This window comes from Caretta caretta, chromosome 8 (genome assembly GCF_965140235.1).
Source record: "Caretta caretta isolate rCarCar2 chromosome 8, rCarCar1.hap1, whole genome shotgun sequence".
NCBI lineage: Eukaryota > Metazoa > Chordata > Testudines > Cheloniidae > Caretta > Caretta caretta.
In genome coordinates, this window is record NC_134213.1 from 90,774,077 (window position 1) to 90,793,328 (window position 19,252).

General features: G+C 40.9%; 1 protein-coding gene across 4 annotated transcripts in view; it reads left to right on the forward strand.

Annotated features, from left to right (window-relative positions):
- Positions 1-19,252, forward strand: part of JAK1 (Janus kinase 1) — a 105,271-nt gene that overhangs the window by 76,013 nt on the left and 10,006 nt on the right. For all 4 annotated transcript variants that reach the window (XM_048859708.2, XM_048859709.2, XM_048859711.2 and 1 more), the window contains 11 exons: positions 419-761; positions 3,452-3,640; positions 4,581-4,738; positions 6,104-6,227; positions 9,463-9,652; positions 12,361-12,467; positions 14,770-14,916; positions 15,691-15,778; positions 16,371-16,498; positions 17,069-17,204; positions 17,630-17,781. In XM_048859708.2, the coding sequence (XP_048715665.1) occupies positions 419-761; positions 3,452-3,640; positions 4,581-4,738; positions 6,104-6,227; positions 9,463-9,652; positions 12,361-12,467; positions 14,770-14,916; positions 15,691-15,778; positions 16,371-16,498; positions 17,069-17,204; positions 17,630-17,781 (1,762 nt within the window). The remainder of the gene's footprint in view (positions 1-418; positions 762-3,451; positions 3,641-4,580; positions 4,739-6,103; positions 6,228-9,462; positions 9,653-12,360; positions 12,468-14,769; positions 14,917-15,690; positions 15,779-16,370; positions 16,499-17,068; positions 17,205-17,629; positions 17,782-19,252) is intronic.

The window sequence follows — 19,252 nt, forward strand, 5'->3', positions numbered from 1 at the left end:
GTACCCACCATTTCTCTTGATTTCATTTGGTAACTTTGGGCACCAAACTCAGAATTTTTTTCCCCTAAAGTAGTGAAAAAAATAATTGCAGTTTAAATACTTTGTTACTGTGTATTTTAATTGTTAACTGTCCCTTAAATGCTTTGTTACTATGTATCTTAATGAGATAATACTGATCTGAGACAGCTCCCTACATTTTTCTGAGGTTTTCAGATGTTTACTTATTGTCTGTATCTGTGTCAGGCAAAAAACTGGGCAATTATATCACGTGTTATGAAACGGTTTCTGTGGTATTAGTATTAAATGTACTATGAAACTTTGCATGTGTTTTCTGTAAATTACTTTTACAGTAAACCAACTGCAGTTTTATAACGGAAAATTGAGGTAGCAATATTAATATTCCATCGTTTTTTTCTAGTTATAAACGTTATATTCCTGAAACTTTGAACAAGACCATCAGACAAAGGAATATCTTAACCAGAATTCGGATAAACAATGTTTTCAAGGATTTCCTTAAGGAGTTTAACAATAAAACCATTTGCGACAGCAGTGTCTCTCCACATGATCTGAAGGTTAAATACTTATCAACAATGGAGACTTTAACTAAGCATTACGGAGCAGAAATTTTTGAGACTTCATCATTGCAGATTTTAACAGAGAATGAAAAACATGGATTTAATTTTGGAGACAATGGGATCATCCCACAGTATGAAGTGATGGTGACGGGAAACAATGGAATACAGTGGAGGCGCAAACCAAGTGTGAGTGTCCATTCACAGACAAAAAGACTGAGGTTATTTGGGGTGGGGGAAAACCAGGCTGCAAAAAACTTGAATCTATTTTGGAAAATTAGTTAATTGAGAAGTTTCACCTTCAGACTCTTTGGTTTGTTTAGTAGCGTTCTTGTCATGCCTTTTAAATGGTTAGCAGAACTCAATAGTCCTTTGCAAGTGGGAAACGTACTAGCTTTTGCCTCTAGAAAAACTTTGTTGTAACCTTGTTTAGATCATAATTGAAATAAGTGCAGCGGTCACCAAAACATTTTTCTGTATTGTAAAACCTCCTTGTGGTTTGATCAATTCGTAGTTTTTGCACAAAATGAGATTACTAATTTGGAAAGGAAGGGCGTGGTAGGTCAGTGGCAGAATTGCATTAGAAAACTGGCAGAAAGCCTGCCTTTGATCAGCACTGGTTCTTTGCTTTTGTGAGTGCTAGAAGTCAGAATGACAGGTTTCAGAGTAGCAACCGTGTTAGTCTGTATTCGCAAAAAGAAAAGATGAATGCAGATGGACACAGATGAATGCATCCGATGAAGTGAGCTGTTGCTCACGAAAGTTTATGCTCAAATAAATCTGTTAGTCTGTAAGGTGCCACAAGTCCTCCTTTTGTTTTTGAGAAGTCAGAATGAAAATGAATACCTGTACCAAATCAGCCAAACCAGATATTGCTCTGTAGGATTTCAAAAGCGGGATTTATGCAAATATTCTGTACCCATCCAAGTGATGAAAGGTGTGTGTGTGTGTGTGTGTGCACGTGCGTGCAAATGAATCAAACAGTAAATTGTGTTTCTGAAGTCAGCTGTATTTAAAATGCTGCTCTCAATATCAACGTTCATAAATAAGGCCACCTTTCGTAACTACATGTATACTGTGCCCGCACACAGATTTACAGTTATGCCAAAAAGGGGGCCAATGGAGGACAAAGGACTATGTCAAACTGCGTTGTAGGTCTGCATTTTGGACCGTGTCCTGTGGGTTTGGAAAGTGCTTGGCACATTCTAGGAACTGCAATCTCAATTGTGGTTGAAATGAAAATGTATATATAATATAACTAAGTGGGAAGATGCATATGCAGGAGTGCAGAGGACAGGGAATATGCTCATTCGTCTTGGCAAGTTAACCATGAAAAACCTTTATCTAATTACTAGTTAAAGATCCTCCTTGTGGCATAATAAATATGGTGGATTAGTTATGATCTCTCAAAAGATTGTTTTATAGTGTTATCTGTATATCTGTTTTATAGTTATCTGTGTGTACGCCACAGACAGAATTCCAGTAGATATCAATGGAGAGTTCATGCATATCTTGAGTTTTGAACTGAGTTTTTGTAATACTTGTTAATTATTTTGCAGACATTAACTAACCTTTGTTACCCTTAAGTACTATGTAGATAGCTTTATCCCGGTTTTACTGATGGAGAAAGAGAAAGGTTAACTGACATGTCAAAGGTTGCACAATGAATTGTTGGCAAAACTAGGCTTAGAATTTGTGACACTCCTCCTGGTGCCCAGAGCTGTGAATCACCCTGTTACCACATGCCTCCGGAGCAAGGGAGTCTTGTCTGTACCAGCTGGATATTTAAGTCCCTAACACAACCAGCTTGTCAGCCATTGAAGCACGCTCCTCAGAGCTACATAGCGCTGTCTTTACCTTGCAGGTTGACAACACACGGACCCCAGCGCCTGAGTCCTTTCAAAGTGTCCCCTTGTAGTATCCAGCCCCTAGTCACTGGATACCCACAGAAATCCCAGATCTCCCATTCTCAAAGGAACAGTGTACCTCTGTTTATCAGTTTTATCTTAGACCACTGCCCCTGTGTTATACACAGCACATGAGTACAATTATCAAACAGAAGGAAGTCTATTTAAGAAAGAATAGAGATTCAAATAAAAACCAGTGTAAGAGATGGGAACAAATGATTACATATAAAACAAAATCATAACATGTTTTCTAGAGGCTAAACTAACAGGTTTAACCTCTTGTCTAAAGAAGCATATCTCACCCAAAGTTCTCTGCAGCATTTTCAATCAAGCTACTTACTTCCTCCTGTTACTTTTCTCTCTGAAGCTTATACAGGCCTATATTAGCATTCAGTTCAGATGTGTGGGAGGAGACCATTGTGAACTATACAATACTGAATTTACATGTAAACAGCCAGCTAGATAAACATTTCTTGTGTGACAGAAAATCTATTTTTCACCTTTGCTGGTGGCCAGTCCCTTGAGGCAGACTTTAAGAACATAATTTCCAGCATAAATACATACCGGTAACTCCTTTCATAGCATCTTTACATACATTTCACAGTAATGTTGATGCCCAGAGTGTCACAAGCTTTTATTAGAGACCTTGTATGATACTCTTTGGGGAACTCTGATGTGAATACCAGACTTGGGATTCCTGTACCCTTATGTGCTCCATACACCCTCTTCTAGTTCGAATCAAGAGGTTCCTCAGTCACAGAATGTATGAATTATTTGCTCTCAATCCTGTTTCACTGAATAGTCTTTTTGAGAATGAATGTCCTCATAAAATACACATTAAAGACATGACTGGCCTGTTAATTCTGAGGGCAATGGTTTGAAATTTCCATCCAAGAGTAATTTTAGCATGAAAATGTATCTTCAACACTTAAAAAATATTTATCTGGTACTTTCATTCCAAAATGTTTGCAGGTTGTACAGCCTGAGAGAGAGAAACATAATAAACTAAAGAGGAAAAAATCAGACAGCAAAAACAAGAAGGATGAAGAAAAAAACAAAATCCGAGAGGAATGGAACAATTTTTCATATTTTCCTGAAATCACACTCCTTGTCATAAAGGAGTCCACAGTCAATATTAAGAAGCAGAACCACGAAAAGATGGTAAGGGCGTAGGTGCGGTAAGCTCTTTTCTAGCAGACGGATGAGCTAATGAGACAGTATTGCTGGACAAAAGTGGTGCCATTAATACCATCAGTCCTGTTAATTATCTAATGGGTACCAAACATTGTAATGTCAACAATTTGTGTTTAAAAAAAAAAGTGCTCTGGTTTGAAGAACAAATTGATAAACAACATCTTTCTTCCCCAAAGCTATGCAGCTGTGCACGTGTCGCTATCCATACCACAACACTTGTTTTTATCCCCATCCAAGCCCCCCCAGTATGTGGTAAACAACCCCACCACACTTCATAGTTAGTTCTCTGTGACCTCCCTGGATGCATCTTGGCAAGAGAAAAGCAGCATGGAGGAAGAAGAGAAACAGCAATGAGTATGGAGGGAGAGGAGACCAAGAGAAAGATCTGGTGGGGAAGAGGCAAGAGAACACCAGCAAACATAGGAATAATGGGACTCCTCAATGAGAGTACCCTGACCTTTTCCTCCTGCTGAGCATTGTTTTGGATGCCGGAATTTAGAAAGGAACTATCAAAACATGTGTGCCTCCGAATCCAGTGTGGCCCTCCCACGTGCTCCTGAGAAGTCTTTTTGAATCAGAGGGACCCACATGGGAGCCAGACTCTGCACTTGTGGATCTCACTGGAGAGTTAGGGTGTGTGTGTAGCTCACCATTCAGTGAAACCATCTGCTCACCCATGCTAACCAGTCAAAAAGATATCTGGGGATGTATGATGGTCATTGTTGCCCTTCTAAATATTTCCTTGTGCCGGAGGTACTTGGATAACATTTTGCCTTGCCCTTTGAAAAATCCTGGGGAAAACAGTAGCATACATAAATTCCCAGATTCTAACCCTCTCCTTCTCTCCTTTATTAATTTTTTAACTGAGCTACAATAATTCTTGACTAAAATATCTTCTTTATTCTAGGAATTAAAACTTTCTTCACACGAAGAGGCCTTGTCATTTGCATCTTTAGTAGATGGATACTTCAGACTTACTGCAGATGCCCACCTCTATCTCTGCACTGATGTAGCTCCACCTCTGATAGTGCACAACATAAAAAACGGCTGCCATGGACCCATTTGGTTAGTTTAAATGCGTTTATCCCCTCCTAGAGCCATAGCACTACCCTGACCTAACTGAGGAAATTGAGAAATTTAGGAGGGTTCTTGAGTAGCAGGGATTTGCTAGCAAAGGATTGTAGGGTGACTTAATTGATGATGAACAAGACTGCTGGAAACCAGCATTTATTTTTACAGTGCCAAACTGTTTCTCAGATATTTGCGTGTTCAGTTTGAGACAATTTGTTAAAATGTTGCTAAGACGGGAGAGAAGGAGAACAACATCTGGTGTAAGTCATTTGAAACTGTAGGGTAGGATTTTCAGAAGCACTTACTGCTGGCCTAACTCTTCTGTTATTGAAGTGAACAATAAAATGTCAATACTCCCAGCAGAGTAAGGCCACTGCTGAGCGCCTGTAAAAATCACACTCACAATGTCTTTATCTTCTGCATTGTGCTATTCTACATTTCCAAGAGCCCTGCTTGTCTGCAGAGATGGCAGACATTTTGTTTTCATAGTTCTACAGGCCATTACAAGTGACATGCACACAATGTTTTTTTATGTAGTCTGTACTTTCATTTTTTGTGCTGTTTTTTAAACTATAAACCCAGGAATCCCGACTTCCTCTCCAAACTAACCACTTCTTCCTGGGTTCTACTTTTAGCTTTGCCACTGACTACATGGAGTAACTGGGTACTGATTCTCTGAACCTCATTTTACTCATCTGTAAAATGAAAATGTTTACTTATCTCATAGGAGCAGGTGAAGGCTTAATTCATTAATGTCTATAGAGCACTTTGGCAGGGTCTGCACTACAGTTGAACTATTGCTAATTGAACTGCACATACATCCCCAAATGGTGAAGTGTGTCAACCCCAGCCAAGAAATCTTTGTATGCAAATACAAAGTGGTGGTATTCTCATTTTGATTGCGGCTGAAGGAATTATCTCATTTCTTCCTTTGTTTTTGCCATCCCATTGTTTTTTCCTCTTGTGTTCCCAGTCATAAAGCATATTTTTATTTTAGATTAAAAATAACGTCCATAAGAGACTGTAGCGTGTGCATGTCACTTGTAGTAGGCTACAACTACATATGAAAACATAATGGTAACTGTTCCTGCAGACAGGCATAGTTCTTCAGAATTTGAAGGTGCAACAAACAAAAAACAAAGCTATTACATGCATACAGTTCTGGAAGCTTGTTAACAAATTAAGGTGTGTATACATGCACACAGTATAAAGTATGTTTTAATAGTGTAAGTGCTTGTGTAATGCAGTTGCTCATTCTTGTTCTAAAGTGTAGATTTCAAGAGGACATTTGATTAAAATAGCTTTGGAATGTAACTGCTCATTTGACCATTATACTCATTCTTGTGTTAACTGTTTCAGCACAGAGTATGCCATCAACAAATTGAGACAAGAAGGGAATGAGGAGGGAATGTATGTGCTGAGGTGGAGCTGTACAGACTTTAATCACATCCTCATGACAGTGACGTGTTCTGAAATCTCACAGGTATGTTGGGACATATCACTAAATGAAGTTACCAGCATCACACACGGTGTTGGAGTCGGGTAAAGGCTATAAACTCCTCATGATCCATATACATGTAATTCGGTAGCTCAGTGCGTGTGATCCTGTCTGACTCTAACAACTGGCCCCAATAGCCACAACAGCCTGCGTACTCACAGGGTAAATCTCCATGAGTACCTGAACCAGTCTGACAGGGATACCACAGTTTATGTAGAATTCCCACTGGGACTCCACGCAGGAGGGCATGTGAGTGACAGATCCAAAATGATGCTTTTGTTGGATGAAATATATGCTCAAAGATCTGCAGAAGGAAGAGTGACTGTCAGAGTTCCTCACTCTATCCAAAATGTTTCTTTAGGTGGTTTTCTGGACAAGTGATAGAGACGTTAGATGAGGGTTGTTTGCCTGGATCTATATAAGAGGCATTGGACAAGGCATCATACAGGAAGTTAACAATGTACAGTATTTTGGAAGAAGTGACAGAATGATAAACTGGATAGAAAATTGGTTGTAGACAAATGTTGGGAAGTCAGGCAGTCACTTATTAAGTGGGTCCTTCAAAGGTCATTGCTGGGCTCATTTCTTTAAGGTTAGAATGTGGCCCCAAGCTATGCATGTACAACTCCCACTGACTTCAGTGGCAATTGTGTCGATGGATCTGAAAGCAGAATTGGTCCAGAGTTGTTAAAATTAACTACAGAAAGGAATGGTAGTATATGTAGGAGATGATGGTGCTCAGATGCTGCAGTGATTAGGACCATGTGAGTAAGTGGCTGGATGGACCACTTAAAAGAACCAAATTAGGAGGTACTTTCCAAAACTACTCAAGAATTTGAGCTATGTAGGGAATTGGGAGGAAAATGGCAAATGGAATTCCACAATATAAAATAACGAAGTGGGGTACATATGGGGGATTGAATGGGACAAGCAAATATACATACAGTGCCCTCTTCTGCAGGGTTTATCTTCAGATGAGAGTAAGGAAAGCTGCAGCAGAGGGCACACCCATAGGTAACAGAAATAGCAAAAACTAATGGGCTGTAGGAGAGGTAAGGCATCAGTGAGTAACTCTTGAAAGTAGGACTGCAAGATATAATAGATGCAAGGAAGGTAAAATTATGTAAAATTCCCACAAAAGTTTTACATTCCACAATAAACACTTTGTCCAAACCATAGTAACAGCCATGGATATAAGGATGGCTCCCCAATATACCAACCCCATGGGCTACCTTGAAGAAGAATTTCTGGACACATGCACCATGAAACCAATTATAAACCTGAGATACATTGAGGATATTTTCATCCTCTGGACAGACAAGCTAAACTCCCTTAGATTTCCACCATAACTTCAACAATCACCACCCATCCATTAAACTCTCTAGAACACTCCTACGCTAGCAGCTCCTTCCTGAAGACCATGATCAGCTTCAAGAATAGAAACCTATAGACAGCTATATACAAAAAACCCACGGATCAGCACACCTACTTTCACAGGTCCAGTAACCACCCCAAAACATACCAAGAAATATGTTATCTTCAGCCAGGCATTCAGATACCTCAGAATGTGCTCTGAGGAGAAAGTGTGGGATATATACTTTAACACACTTAAAACTGCCTTCACCAAACAGGGACACCAGAGAAATAGATCGCATCATGGATACCCCAAATACACTGAGAGAACCTTCTTCAGTACAAAAATAAAACCCTCTTCAACCGCACACCCCTAGTCATCATCTACCATCCCTCACTGAAACCCATACAAGGTATCATCAAACAATTACAACCCATACTCAGTGGGGATCGCATCCTGAAAGAAATCTTTCCTGACCCCTCTCTTCTAGCCTTCAAACAACTCCCCCAACATCTCCAAGCTCATCATCAGAAGCAGGGTCCCCACAGACCAGGACACACCAACTCAAAGCAGCACTAGACTTCGCCAGAACAACAGATGCAAAACCCGTAGACGTATGTCTAGTGCTGCAGTGATGAACACTCCCCACAACACACCTTTCAAGATGCATGAGTCCTACATGTGCCAATCACAACATGTGGTGTACCTCATCCAGTGCATTAAATGCCCCAATAACAACCATGTGGATGAAACCAGACAATAACTATGCTCTCAAACGAACTCATATAGAAAAATGATAAAAGACAAAAACACCCTATCACCTGTGGGCAAACACATTTTACAAAGCAATCACTCTATAGTGACCTCTCAGTCCTCATCCTTAAATGCAACCTGTGCAACATCTGCAAAAGATGAGCCTCGGAGCTTAAATTCATAACTTTGCTAGACTCTAAAGATCATGGACTGAATAGAAATGCTGGATTTATGCTTTTTATGCTTATTACAACAGTCTGTAATCCCGTACCATTCCCCCCCCCCACTTCCCTGGCCCTGAAAAAGAACTCTGTGTAAGCGTGAAAGCTTGTCTCTCTCACCAACAGAAAAAGATAAATATATTACCTCGCCCACCTGGTCTCTCTGGGACCAACATGGCTACAACACTGCATACAGCTTTTGTATAGCAGCACATTTTACAGAAGTGGGTGATCCTTATTTCTCTTGTACAGATGAGGAAGTTGAGGCACTATGTGAAGTTTGTCTTGGAAAACTAAGAGAACCTTATTGCAAATGTACAAATACTGTAGAGACTTGAAGAAGAATCACACCCAGAGATCTAGTATGTAGCAGTTCAGGCTAAAAGATGGTGGTGGGGGGGTAAAATTACAAAGCCACAGGTCATAGGTACCTACAATTGAAAATGTACTCCCAGGATATGGACTGCAACTGGAGAACTTATTCAGGTTTGAGGTTTAAAAGGGCTTTTCCCCTCAGCATCTGGAACAGTCTATCCTGCATTATAGCAAGTCGAACCATCATTTGTGCATTTAAAGTTATTTTAGGAAAGATTTATATTTTGAGACATAAGTCCAAATTCTGCTGCCCTTAATTGACACTATTAGGAATTTTACTCCATTAAGGACTGGGGAAATTGGACCCATTATATTTTTAGTATATGCCACTTTAAAAGCAGAGGCTTTAAGTTGGCATGGGTAGATTTATGGTGCTAAATTGATCCCTGGTTTAATTTCACTGGCTTCTTTGGGCTCTCATCAGGGATGAATTTGGCCCCAGATGTGCTTGTCAGCTCCTGTGACCTATTGTTTCATTTTTCTGATTAACTTTTTGCCTTTTTTCCCCCTAAAATAGCAAAGGTTAAATGAGTCGATCCAGTACAAGAACTTCCAGATCGAGGTGACAAAAGACGGTTGCTTCCTTCATGGCTCAAATAAGTTTTTCCCATCTTTAAAAGAACTGATGGATCACTTGAAGGGACAGACCCTTAGAACGGACAACATAAGCTTTACACTGAAGAGATGCTGCCAGCCAAAACCAAAAGGTAGCGACTCTCTCTTCAGACTTTGTTCTAGAGAAGCTGAAGGCATTTCTGATCACAGAGGGACTTTGCGTTTTGTTCTGTTTTTAAATTAATTTTTGACAGATTTAAAAATAAATTTAAAAATATCCTACTTGTTTCAGGGGGGAAAAGCCGTTTTTAATAAAAAAGACTAAGTACTTCATAGTACTGCAAGTACGATGAACAAATTATTTTTTGAGAACTGTGTGATCTCAGCACAGGATGCTCAAGGGCTGTTGCTAATTGCTAGCATAATTTGTGCACAGTTTTAAAAGTAAGTAGCACATTGCCTTCAGCACGTAAATAACCAGCCCTGTAGTATCAACAGTAGAATACTAATTTTAATATAGCTCTTAGAGGTTTTTAGAAAAAATCTCACACATGACTCATAATGAGTCATGTGTTTCAATACCTCTTAATATTGTAAAATGTAAGCAGTAATCATTTACTGGCTTCCCCCACCCCCAGCAAAAGACATATGCACCAAGCAGGGATGCTGCCATCCACTGTGTTCTTTGTTCTACCAAAGAAAGCAGGCAGGGCGGAATGTCATGTTTACAACCTTTTTTTTAAATATCACTTGCTCTTGAGGTCAAGTGTTTAATAATAAATAATAATAATAATAATTAAAAGAGAGAAACAAAGGGGTTGATCCTGAAGCCATTACTCAGATAGAACACACTTTGAAGTCATTGGGAATTTTGTCTGAACAAGGACTTCAGACTTTGCTTTAAAATTGGTTATGGGAGTAGAACGGAACTTTGCGCAGTGTGTTGTGAATTTCATTAAAGTCACTTTATAAAAAGTGTACAAATTACTTGTAGCTGAACTTTATGAAAGAGGAAGGACGTGGTGTGGTCCTGTTGATCAGATAATGGTTTCCTGTTAGAATAAGGGGAATAACTGAGATAAAGTAGTTACCTTTTTAGTTTGTGAAAAGTTTAGACAAATATAATTTGTACATATGAGAGGCATGTTGCCCTGCTTATGTAACAACATTGACAGTGCTTCAGAAACTAAAGCCAGGGGTGGCCAACCTGAGCCTGAGAAGGAGTCAGAATTTACCAATGTACTTTGCCGAAGAGCTACAGTAATACGTCAGCAGCTCCCTTCCCTGCCCCGCTCACAGCGCCTCCCACCCACCAGCGGTCCTGCTGATCAGCACCTCACCCTCCATCCCCACACTTCCTGATCAGCTGTTTTGTGACATGCCGGAGGCTGGGGGGGGGAGCAAGGGCATGAAGGCTATGGGGAGGGTGCGGGCAGGGGTGCAGTGGGGGCAGGGCCTGTGCAGAGCCAGGGGTTGAGCAGTGAGCACCCTCTGGCATATTGGAAAGTTGGCACCTGTAGCTACAGCCCCAGAGTCAGTGCCTATACAAGGAGCCGCATAGTCACTTCTGAAGAGCCGCAGGTGGCTCCGGAGCCACAGGTTGGCCACCCCTGAACTAAAGTAACAATATTAATTGTCTGGAGCACTGAGGGATTAATGCAATTACACTTTAAACAGCCTAAATTCTTGAGATACTTTCTGCAGTTGTAGTAATTATAATATTATAGGAGGGTAAACTTGTATCTCCTGCTCACCCAAGACCCCCACTGACTTCATCAGAATTGCATCTGTTTATGTGAGTGTAAATTTGTCTTTGGACCTTGATGGGGACTCTTGTTGCAAGGTCCTGAAGGTTCACTGTTCTGTTTCTACCCTTCCAGTTTGCCTTTTTAAAAATAAAAAAAAAAATCTGAGGTTTGTAAAGAAATTTTGGTGTGAAATGAAAAGAATTTTTCAGTCTTAGCTCTGTATAACCTTCCTAAAGTATTATAAGTATGCAGAGTCATAATCTGACCTTGAGAGACATGTTCTACTCCCTGTAATGGCAAAGAGAAAGGACACACATGCATCTGAAGCCCAAACAGTGTTTTGTACTTGCATACCTTTAACTAACTGCTGCTGTAGCACGCAAAACAACCAAATATGTATGTGCAACTTATGGATCGGATTGTAGATTTTCTCTGTACAGATACACAAGGGAGGGTGAGGGTGCACTGAGCCTTTATTCTGAGCCCCTCCAGCCACTTCCAAGGTGAAGTGATAGTTTTTGCACTCTGGGCACTGGGACTGCTAGCACCCCCTGAAGTGCAAGCAATTCTGATTGGAAAGGAGAAGGGCTTTCTTACCATCTCCACACAGGCCAGCTGATCTGGCTGCCCTCAGAATGGTGTGCAGGTTATACCCTCTTGATGGGTGGCCCAGAGGGCATGCAGGGAGCACCAGGAAACCCTGTGTACATTGCTTTCCAGCACTCTGCTTGAGGCATTGTGGAGTTGCAGTAACCCCAAAGCAGGCCAGTGCTTAAGAGGCGCATTTGTGTCCTGTATATTTTTCAGTGCGGTAAGTACTGGCAATTTTTGTGGTGCTGTACAGAGCACCACTTGCTAATGTTACAATGGGGAGATTAAAAAATGGGTGTTTTTATTGGATTCTCTTCCAAATGATAGTTAGATGCTAGGAGAAGTTACCTGACCAGATAATCACATTTTATGGTTTTTCCCTTAAACTATCTTGGAATATTAGCTTGCAGTTAGCGTATGGAAGATAAAACTCCATTATTGGATGAACTATTAGAAGTAAGGAGTTGCTAATTTATGATTAAAAAATCAACTACAGCAAAGTGTGTTTTCTCTCTTTCCAGAAATCTCTAACTTGTTAGTGGCAACAAAGAAAGGCCAGGAATGGCATCCGGTTTGCCCTCTAGGTCAATTGAGTTTTCATCGAATTCTTAAAGAAGAAGTTAAGCAGGTAAGTAGCTGCTGAATATCAATTTGCTTTGCTGATCTTTTCAGTTGCCTAGTATAACTGAACAAGAACGAACAGCCTTCATAACATGAAATCTCAACAATGATAGTCTCCCCTCCCCCAAAAGAGGCTTTAAAAAAATCATTATTACTTTAAAAGAGCTATTAAGCCACTCAATGTGAACTCAAGTGTTTTAGCAATGATGGGTTATATGCACTTGCATAGCAGGAAGGAAGTACCCCAGGTACATGTTTTTCCATCAGGAAGGAAAAACACATTTCCTAGACTGGTTTTGGGAATCTTAATTTTATCACCCATACACCCTAACCCACTTTGTTTTGTAAAGGTCTTATATTTTTAAAGGCTTGATTCAGTAGAGAAAAACTGTACTGAAGACTGAGATCTTGCCCAGTAGGAAATGAGGAACCTAAGTGATTTAGGAGCTTAAGCCCCATTTTCAGAAGTGACTGAGGGATTTAGGAGCATATGTCTGTCTGAAAGTCAATGGGATTTAAGTGACTATAAAGCTATGTCTATACTACCAAAAAAACCCTGCAGCAGCAAGTGTCAGAGCTTGGGGTCAACAAATACAGTAACTCTTCACTTAACGTTGTAGTTACGGTCCTGAAAAATTCTACTTTAAGTGAAACGATGTTAAGCGAATCCAAATTTCCCATAAGAATTAATGTAAATAGCAGGAGTTAGGTTTCAGGGAAAGTTTTTTCGCCAGACAAAAGACTATATTTTATATATATATATACACGCACGCACACACACACACAGAGTATAAGTTTTTAAACAAATAATTTAATACTGTACACAGCAATGATGATTGTGAAGCTTGGTTGAGGTGATGAAGTCAGAGGGTGGAAGAGGGTGGGATATTTCCCAGGGAATGCCTTACTGCTAAACGATGAACTAGCACTCAGCTGAGCCCTCAAGAATTTACACATTGTTAATGTAGCCTGACACTCTACAAGGCAGCACAAATGGAGGGAGGGGAGACAGCATGGCAGAGAGAGACTGAGACACACACCCTGTGTGTGAAAGAGACAGAGGTGCATTGCCCCTTTAAGTACGCTGATGCCACTCTAAGTACATTGCCCTTTTAAGTAGATCAGCAAGTTGAGACAGCAGCTCCTGCCAGCAAGCTCCCTCCGTCCTGAGCCCTGTGTGTCATCCCCCCCATCCCCGACTGCTCTGTGAGATGGGGGGCAGGAGCGGGGGACATGCTGACATTAGCACCACTTTTCTCTTTCTCCCCCTCCCCCCCACGCACAGCAAGCAGGAGGCTCCTGGGAGTAGCTCCAAGGCAGAGGGCAGGAGCAGCACATGGCAGTGTGGGGAGGAAGAGCTGAACTGCCTGGCAATTGATAGCCTGCAGGGCAGCTGCCGCACAGGGAACTTAGGGGAGCTGATAGGGTGCTGCCGGTCCACCCTGGTTCCAAGCCCCACCAACTAGCTCCAACGGGCTGCTCTTTCTGCAAGCAGTGGACAAAGCAAATGGCTGCCAAACAACGTTATAAGGGAGCATTGCGCAACTTTAAATGAGCATGTTCCCTAATTGATCAGCAACGTAACAACATTAACCAGGACAACGTTAAGTGAGGAGTTACTGTAGCAGTGTAGTTGTTCCTGCCTGGACTCCCGCTGGAGAAGGAACATCTGCAGTGCTGTTTGTAGCCATATATTTGGGCTCACGGTGTTTGCGCTCTGTTGACCTGGGCTCTGAGACTCACTTCTTTATATATGTAGGTTAATAATCAGCACATACATACATACTCCCTGCAAAAGAACCAAGGAGAATCCTCTGTTAATTTGAGGGGAAATGTCATTTGTTTTTTCTAATATCCCTGACAGTGAGTTCCATTGAAATACTACTTGCTGTAATTTTTTGGTAACACTTTAAAGTAACACATCAATGTCATCCTGTTGTAAATAAGAGGCCAGTCATCATTAATTCATTTGACATTCATTCTAATAACATTAAATCATGCTGGACTTGTTTGGTATTAATGTAACTCTACTATCTGACATCCTATTAATACTAAATGAGTTCAGCATGATAAAAAATACCATTTTCAGAGAATACCAAAAGGAGAAATAATGAGCTGGCACTTACTGTAAAATGTTACTAGTTTCTCTTTGGTGATAGACTGCTGATGGTGAAATATGAAAATTACTAAAGCAAGTGGAATAGGGAATTCTGAGTGGTTGCAAGGACTTGTATTAAGTATTTTTGTAGCTCTACACCAGTTTCTTTGATGCCTTGGTTTGAAAATGCCGGTTATACATTATGTTTTAGGATGAACACCTTGGAAGAGGAACAAGAACACAGATTTACTCTGGGATTCTTAATTATAAGGAAGATGAGACTGAAGGGTACCAGGATGAAAAAGAGAAGAAAGTCCTCCTCAAAGTCTTGGACCCCAGTCATAGAGACATTTCTTTGGCAAGTTCTTTCTCTTTTCAGTTCATAGTATACAAACAAGTAGCCAATGCCACCTTATTCATTTTCAGATGTTCATTATTTAAATAACATTAGTTTTCATACAAAACTGAGGAAGTTGAAAAGTTAAGGCTAGCATTTTGCATGCAAGATGCTACCTAACATTCCCTGGCAATACTCATGCACCTGACAAGATCAATCTAACTTAGTCAGGAGTCAGTTTTTTCAGATGAGTCACAAATCCAGGCCCTGATCACACATGCAAGTAACTTCTGAAATCAGCAGTCCCTGAGTTCAGTGGGCTATACACAGGGATAAGCACTTGTTGTAACTACTAGATTACGCCCTGGTCCTGCATGCAGTAGGCTTGGAGTCAGGATGCTAGAGTCTATCAGTACCTCTGACACTGATACACCATATAGCCGCATGTAAGTCACTTAACCTCTCTGTGCCTCAGTTTACTCCTTGTGAAGAGGAGCTGCTACTATACAGGAGGATGGCGAGGCTTAATGTTGATAAGATGCTTTGAAAACCTTGGCTAAAGAGTTGGCATGGTATATAAAGTTTAAACAACAGCACTTCTATTGCACCTTCTCTGCAGTGGTGTTTATGTAGCACTTTAATGTGTTGTTGATCCTGCATGTTACAGGAGTCACATTAGTCTTTCCTGAACTTTATAATATTGTTATGTCACATTCAGTTGTTTCCTTACATGCCTTACTTTAGGATAGCCACTGAAATGCTGGTATTTACTTTTACTGTTTCACTTTCTAACAGGCGTTTTTTGAGACAGCAAGCATGATGAGGCAAATTTCCCACAAACACATCGTCTTCCTTCACGGGGTCTGTGTCCGTGATGTAGAAAGTGAGTTCATTTAAAATCTGTCAATGTGGCTCTTACGAAGTGAAGACATAAGCCGTTAAGGGAAGGGTAGGTCTTTTTGTTCAGCGCCTAGCACAACAGGTCCTAGTCCATGACTGGGAGCCTGAGGCGCTACTGCAGTACAAATAATAAATAATAATCAAAGTGGTGGAAGAATTGGAATGAGGAGCCTTTCCTTCAGCTGTGTGTCATATCAGAGTTTCCCCTCCTAATGCCACTTATCTTCAGACAGTGTTTATAAGAATGGTTTCCTTGGGTCAGGAGACCAGGCAAGGTATTGACTTCCCACTCGTTGGAGTTTTGCCTTCCAGTAGAGGTTACCTCCCAGGTCAGGGTTGAGGAGGAGGCTAGTGCATATACTGTACCTATTATGTGGCCAGTGGAACCCTTTGTTAATCTGGATCCTTCATAAGCAGTGAATTCACTTCTGATTTAAAGCATTAGTACAGACACAGTGGTATGGTGCAGATGCTCCAAAAATGTAGCTCTCCATGAAAGACCCAGTTATGCCCTTTGGATTATTTCAGACATAATACTGTTACTACATACTGAAGGCATGACTCTATTTTTGTAGATATCATGGTTGAAGAGTTTGTTGAATTTGGGCCACTGGATCTCTTTATGCACCGGAAAAGTGATGTTCTCACAACTCCTTGGAAATTCAAAGTAGCCAAACAGCTGGCAAGTGCATTAAGCTACTTGGTAAGTAGGCAGCATGCTAGTGCGGAAAAGTACTGCCTGTAGGGTTTTTTTGGTCTAAATCGCAAAATTAGTGTGCAATAGCTGCCAGTGAAAATCCTTTTTCTGGGTATTGTTCAATAGAACACACAGGAACATCTGTGGTCTGGGGTGGGGTGGAAGTCAGACCTCCTTGTTGTTTTTATTATATTATTTCAAATAATGTCCAAGGCTCCTAGAGTAGCAGATGGGTGCCTATTTAATGTCAAATCTAATACAGTGCCCATCTCTGCCATTGTATGACCTCAGGCAAGTTACTTAATGCCCCTGTCCTTCATTTACATCCCGAATGAAAGAGGGATGATGATTCTTGCCCATTTTTATATAGTGCATTGAGATCTGTGGGTGAAAGTGGCATATAAGTGTGCAGTTCCCCTCCCCCCCCCGCCCCTCCGCTCCAGGAGCATTTCTCCCAAGCTACTTGTTGGAGCTCAGACTGGATACTTTACATCTCTCTCTTGAGCTATGTAAGCAAAGGTATTTGCATAGCATGGCTGCATCATTGTATTTATTGTAACCCTCTTTTAAATACAGGAGGATAAAGAGTTAGTACATGGAAATGTGTGCACGAAAAATATTTTATTAGCAAGAGAGGGAATTGACCATGAATATGGTCCTTTCATTAAACTGAGTGACCCAGGAATTCCAATAATGGTGCTATCCAGACAAGGTACTGTATAAAATCAGATTATTCATTTTACTGCGGTTGGGAAGGAAGAGAGAAAGTGTTGTTTTACCAGATAGTTCCTTCCGGCTGACAGCCTGGTATCTCTCTCTTCCATTCTGTACAGCTTTGAGTTATAGTTTTGTGGATACACATAATAAAGTGGTATGTTGCTTACATTCAGTGTATTTGGTTACCTTTGTCATTCTGTGCGCACACACACACACACAAGATGTAAAAAAGCAACATTGGGTTTAATGAGCTAATGTAAGAGGAACCCCAGTTTTATGAAGGGCTCAGGGCACATCCGATACGTGTAACTAGTTATTTGTTAAATTGCTGTCGTGCAATAGAATGCTGAATAACTTGGCAGTTTTTCTAGCCCTTAGTTGATATTAACTCCAGATCATGTAAACTGTCTTTTATCTAAGAATGTGTCGAACGAATCCCTTGGATTGCACCTGAATGTGTTGAAGATTCAAAAAATTTAAGTGTTGCAGCAGACAAGTGGAGTTTTGGCACAACACTGTGGGAAATCTGCTATAATGGAGAAGCACCCCTGAAAGATAAGACATTAGCAGAGGTAAAAGTCTGTTTCATAAGTCTTACCTTGCTGTGTGAAATGCATCATCTTTGGCACTTATTGTTTCCATACTAGACTTGATAGTAGTTTAATATTTTCTGTTCAACCAGCTATTTAAATCCCATGTGAAAATTCAGTACAGGTGGGTTTGCTAAGGAGGATGCTGCTGCTTAGAATACTGCAGGTCTGATCTAGGAATTGGGCTTTGCCTGACAACAAAGATAAATAACTAATGCTTGACTACTGACCCTGTATCAGCTTTTTGAGGGTGGGATTTCTTAACCCAGTGTAATAAGTGATTAGCGCTAATGCAGGAGCTTTTGAGGCACCTGCACATATGACATTTAAATCACGCTATTTATCCCAAAGCACTTGACAAAGATTCAATGAAATTTAGTTACCTCTGGAGGGCAAGATCCAGCCAGCACACTGAATGAGTGGGAGAAAAGGGCATCTAGCCAGCACCAGCAGAGGAAAGTACTGCACTGACAGTGCCGGATGGAAAGCCCTCCCTCCATTCTGATTTTCACAGGTTTCATTTATTTGCTAACTGTTCCCTTAAACCACTCCCAAGACACTCACACACACCCAAAAAAAAAGACCACTTATGATCAATAGACTGTCACCTCTGTGTCTGGATGTTATTGGACTAACTCAGCTTATTTTCTGACTAGATGACTGCAGTTCGTAGCTCTTAGAATCACTGACTCTCCCATGTTAATTAAGACACAGCCCCCCTCATTACTCCTAGCCATTCATCCGTGCAGTCTCAGAGCGCTTCCAATAACACTGCTTCCTGTAGTCTGAAACATTCACATAGGTAGACATAGGTAGACAGGATTCCCTTCCCAAAACAATGCCATGCTGGGCTCTCTTAAGAACATAAGAATGGCCATACTGGGTCAGACCAAAGGTCCATCCAGCCCAGTATCCTGTCTATCGACAGTGGCCAATGCCAGATGCCCCAGACGGAGTGAACCTAACAGGTAATAATCAAGTGATCTCTCTCCTGCCGTCCATCTCCACCCTCTGACAAACGAAGGCTAGGGACACCATTCCTTACCCATCTTGGCTAATAGCCAATAATGGACTTAACCTCCATGAATTTATACAGTTCTCTTTTAAACCCTGTTGTTGTCCTAGCCTTCACAACCTCCTCAGGCAAGGAGTTCCACAGGTTGACTGCGCACTGAGTGCAGAAGAACTTCCTTTTATTTGTTTTAAACCTGCTGCCCTTTAATTTCATTTGGTGGCCCCTAGTTCTTATATTATAGGAGCAAGTAAATAACTTTTCCTTACTCACTTTCTCCACACCCACATGATTTTATAGCCCTCTATCATATCCCCCCTTAGTCTCCTCTTTTCCAAGCTGAAAAGTCCTAGCCTCTTTAATCTCTCCTCATATGGGACCCATTCCAAACCCTTAATCATTTTACTTGCCCTTTTCTGAACCTTTTCTAATGCCAGTATA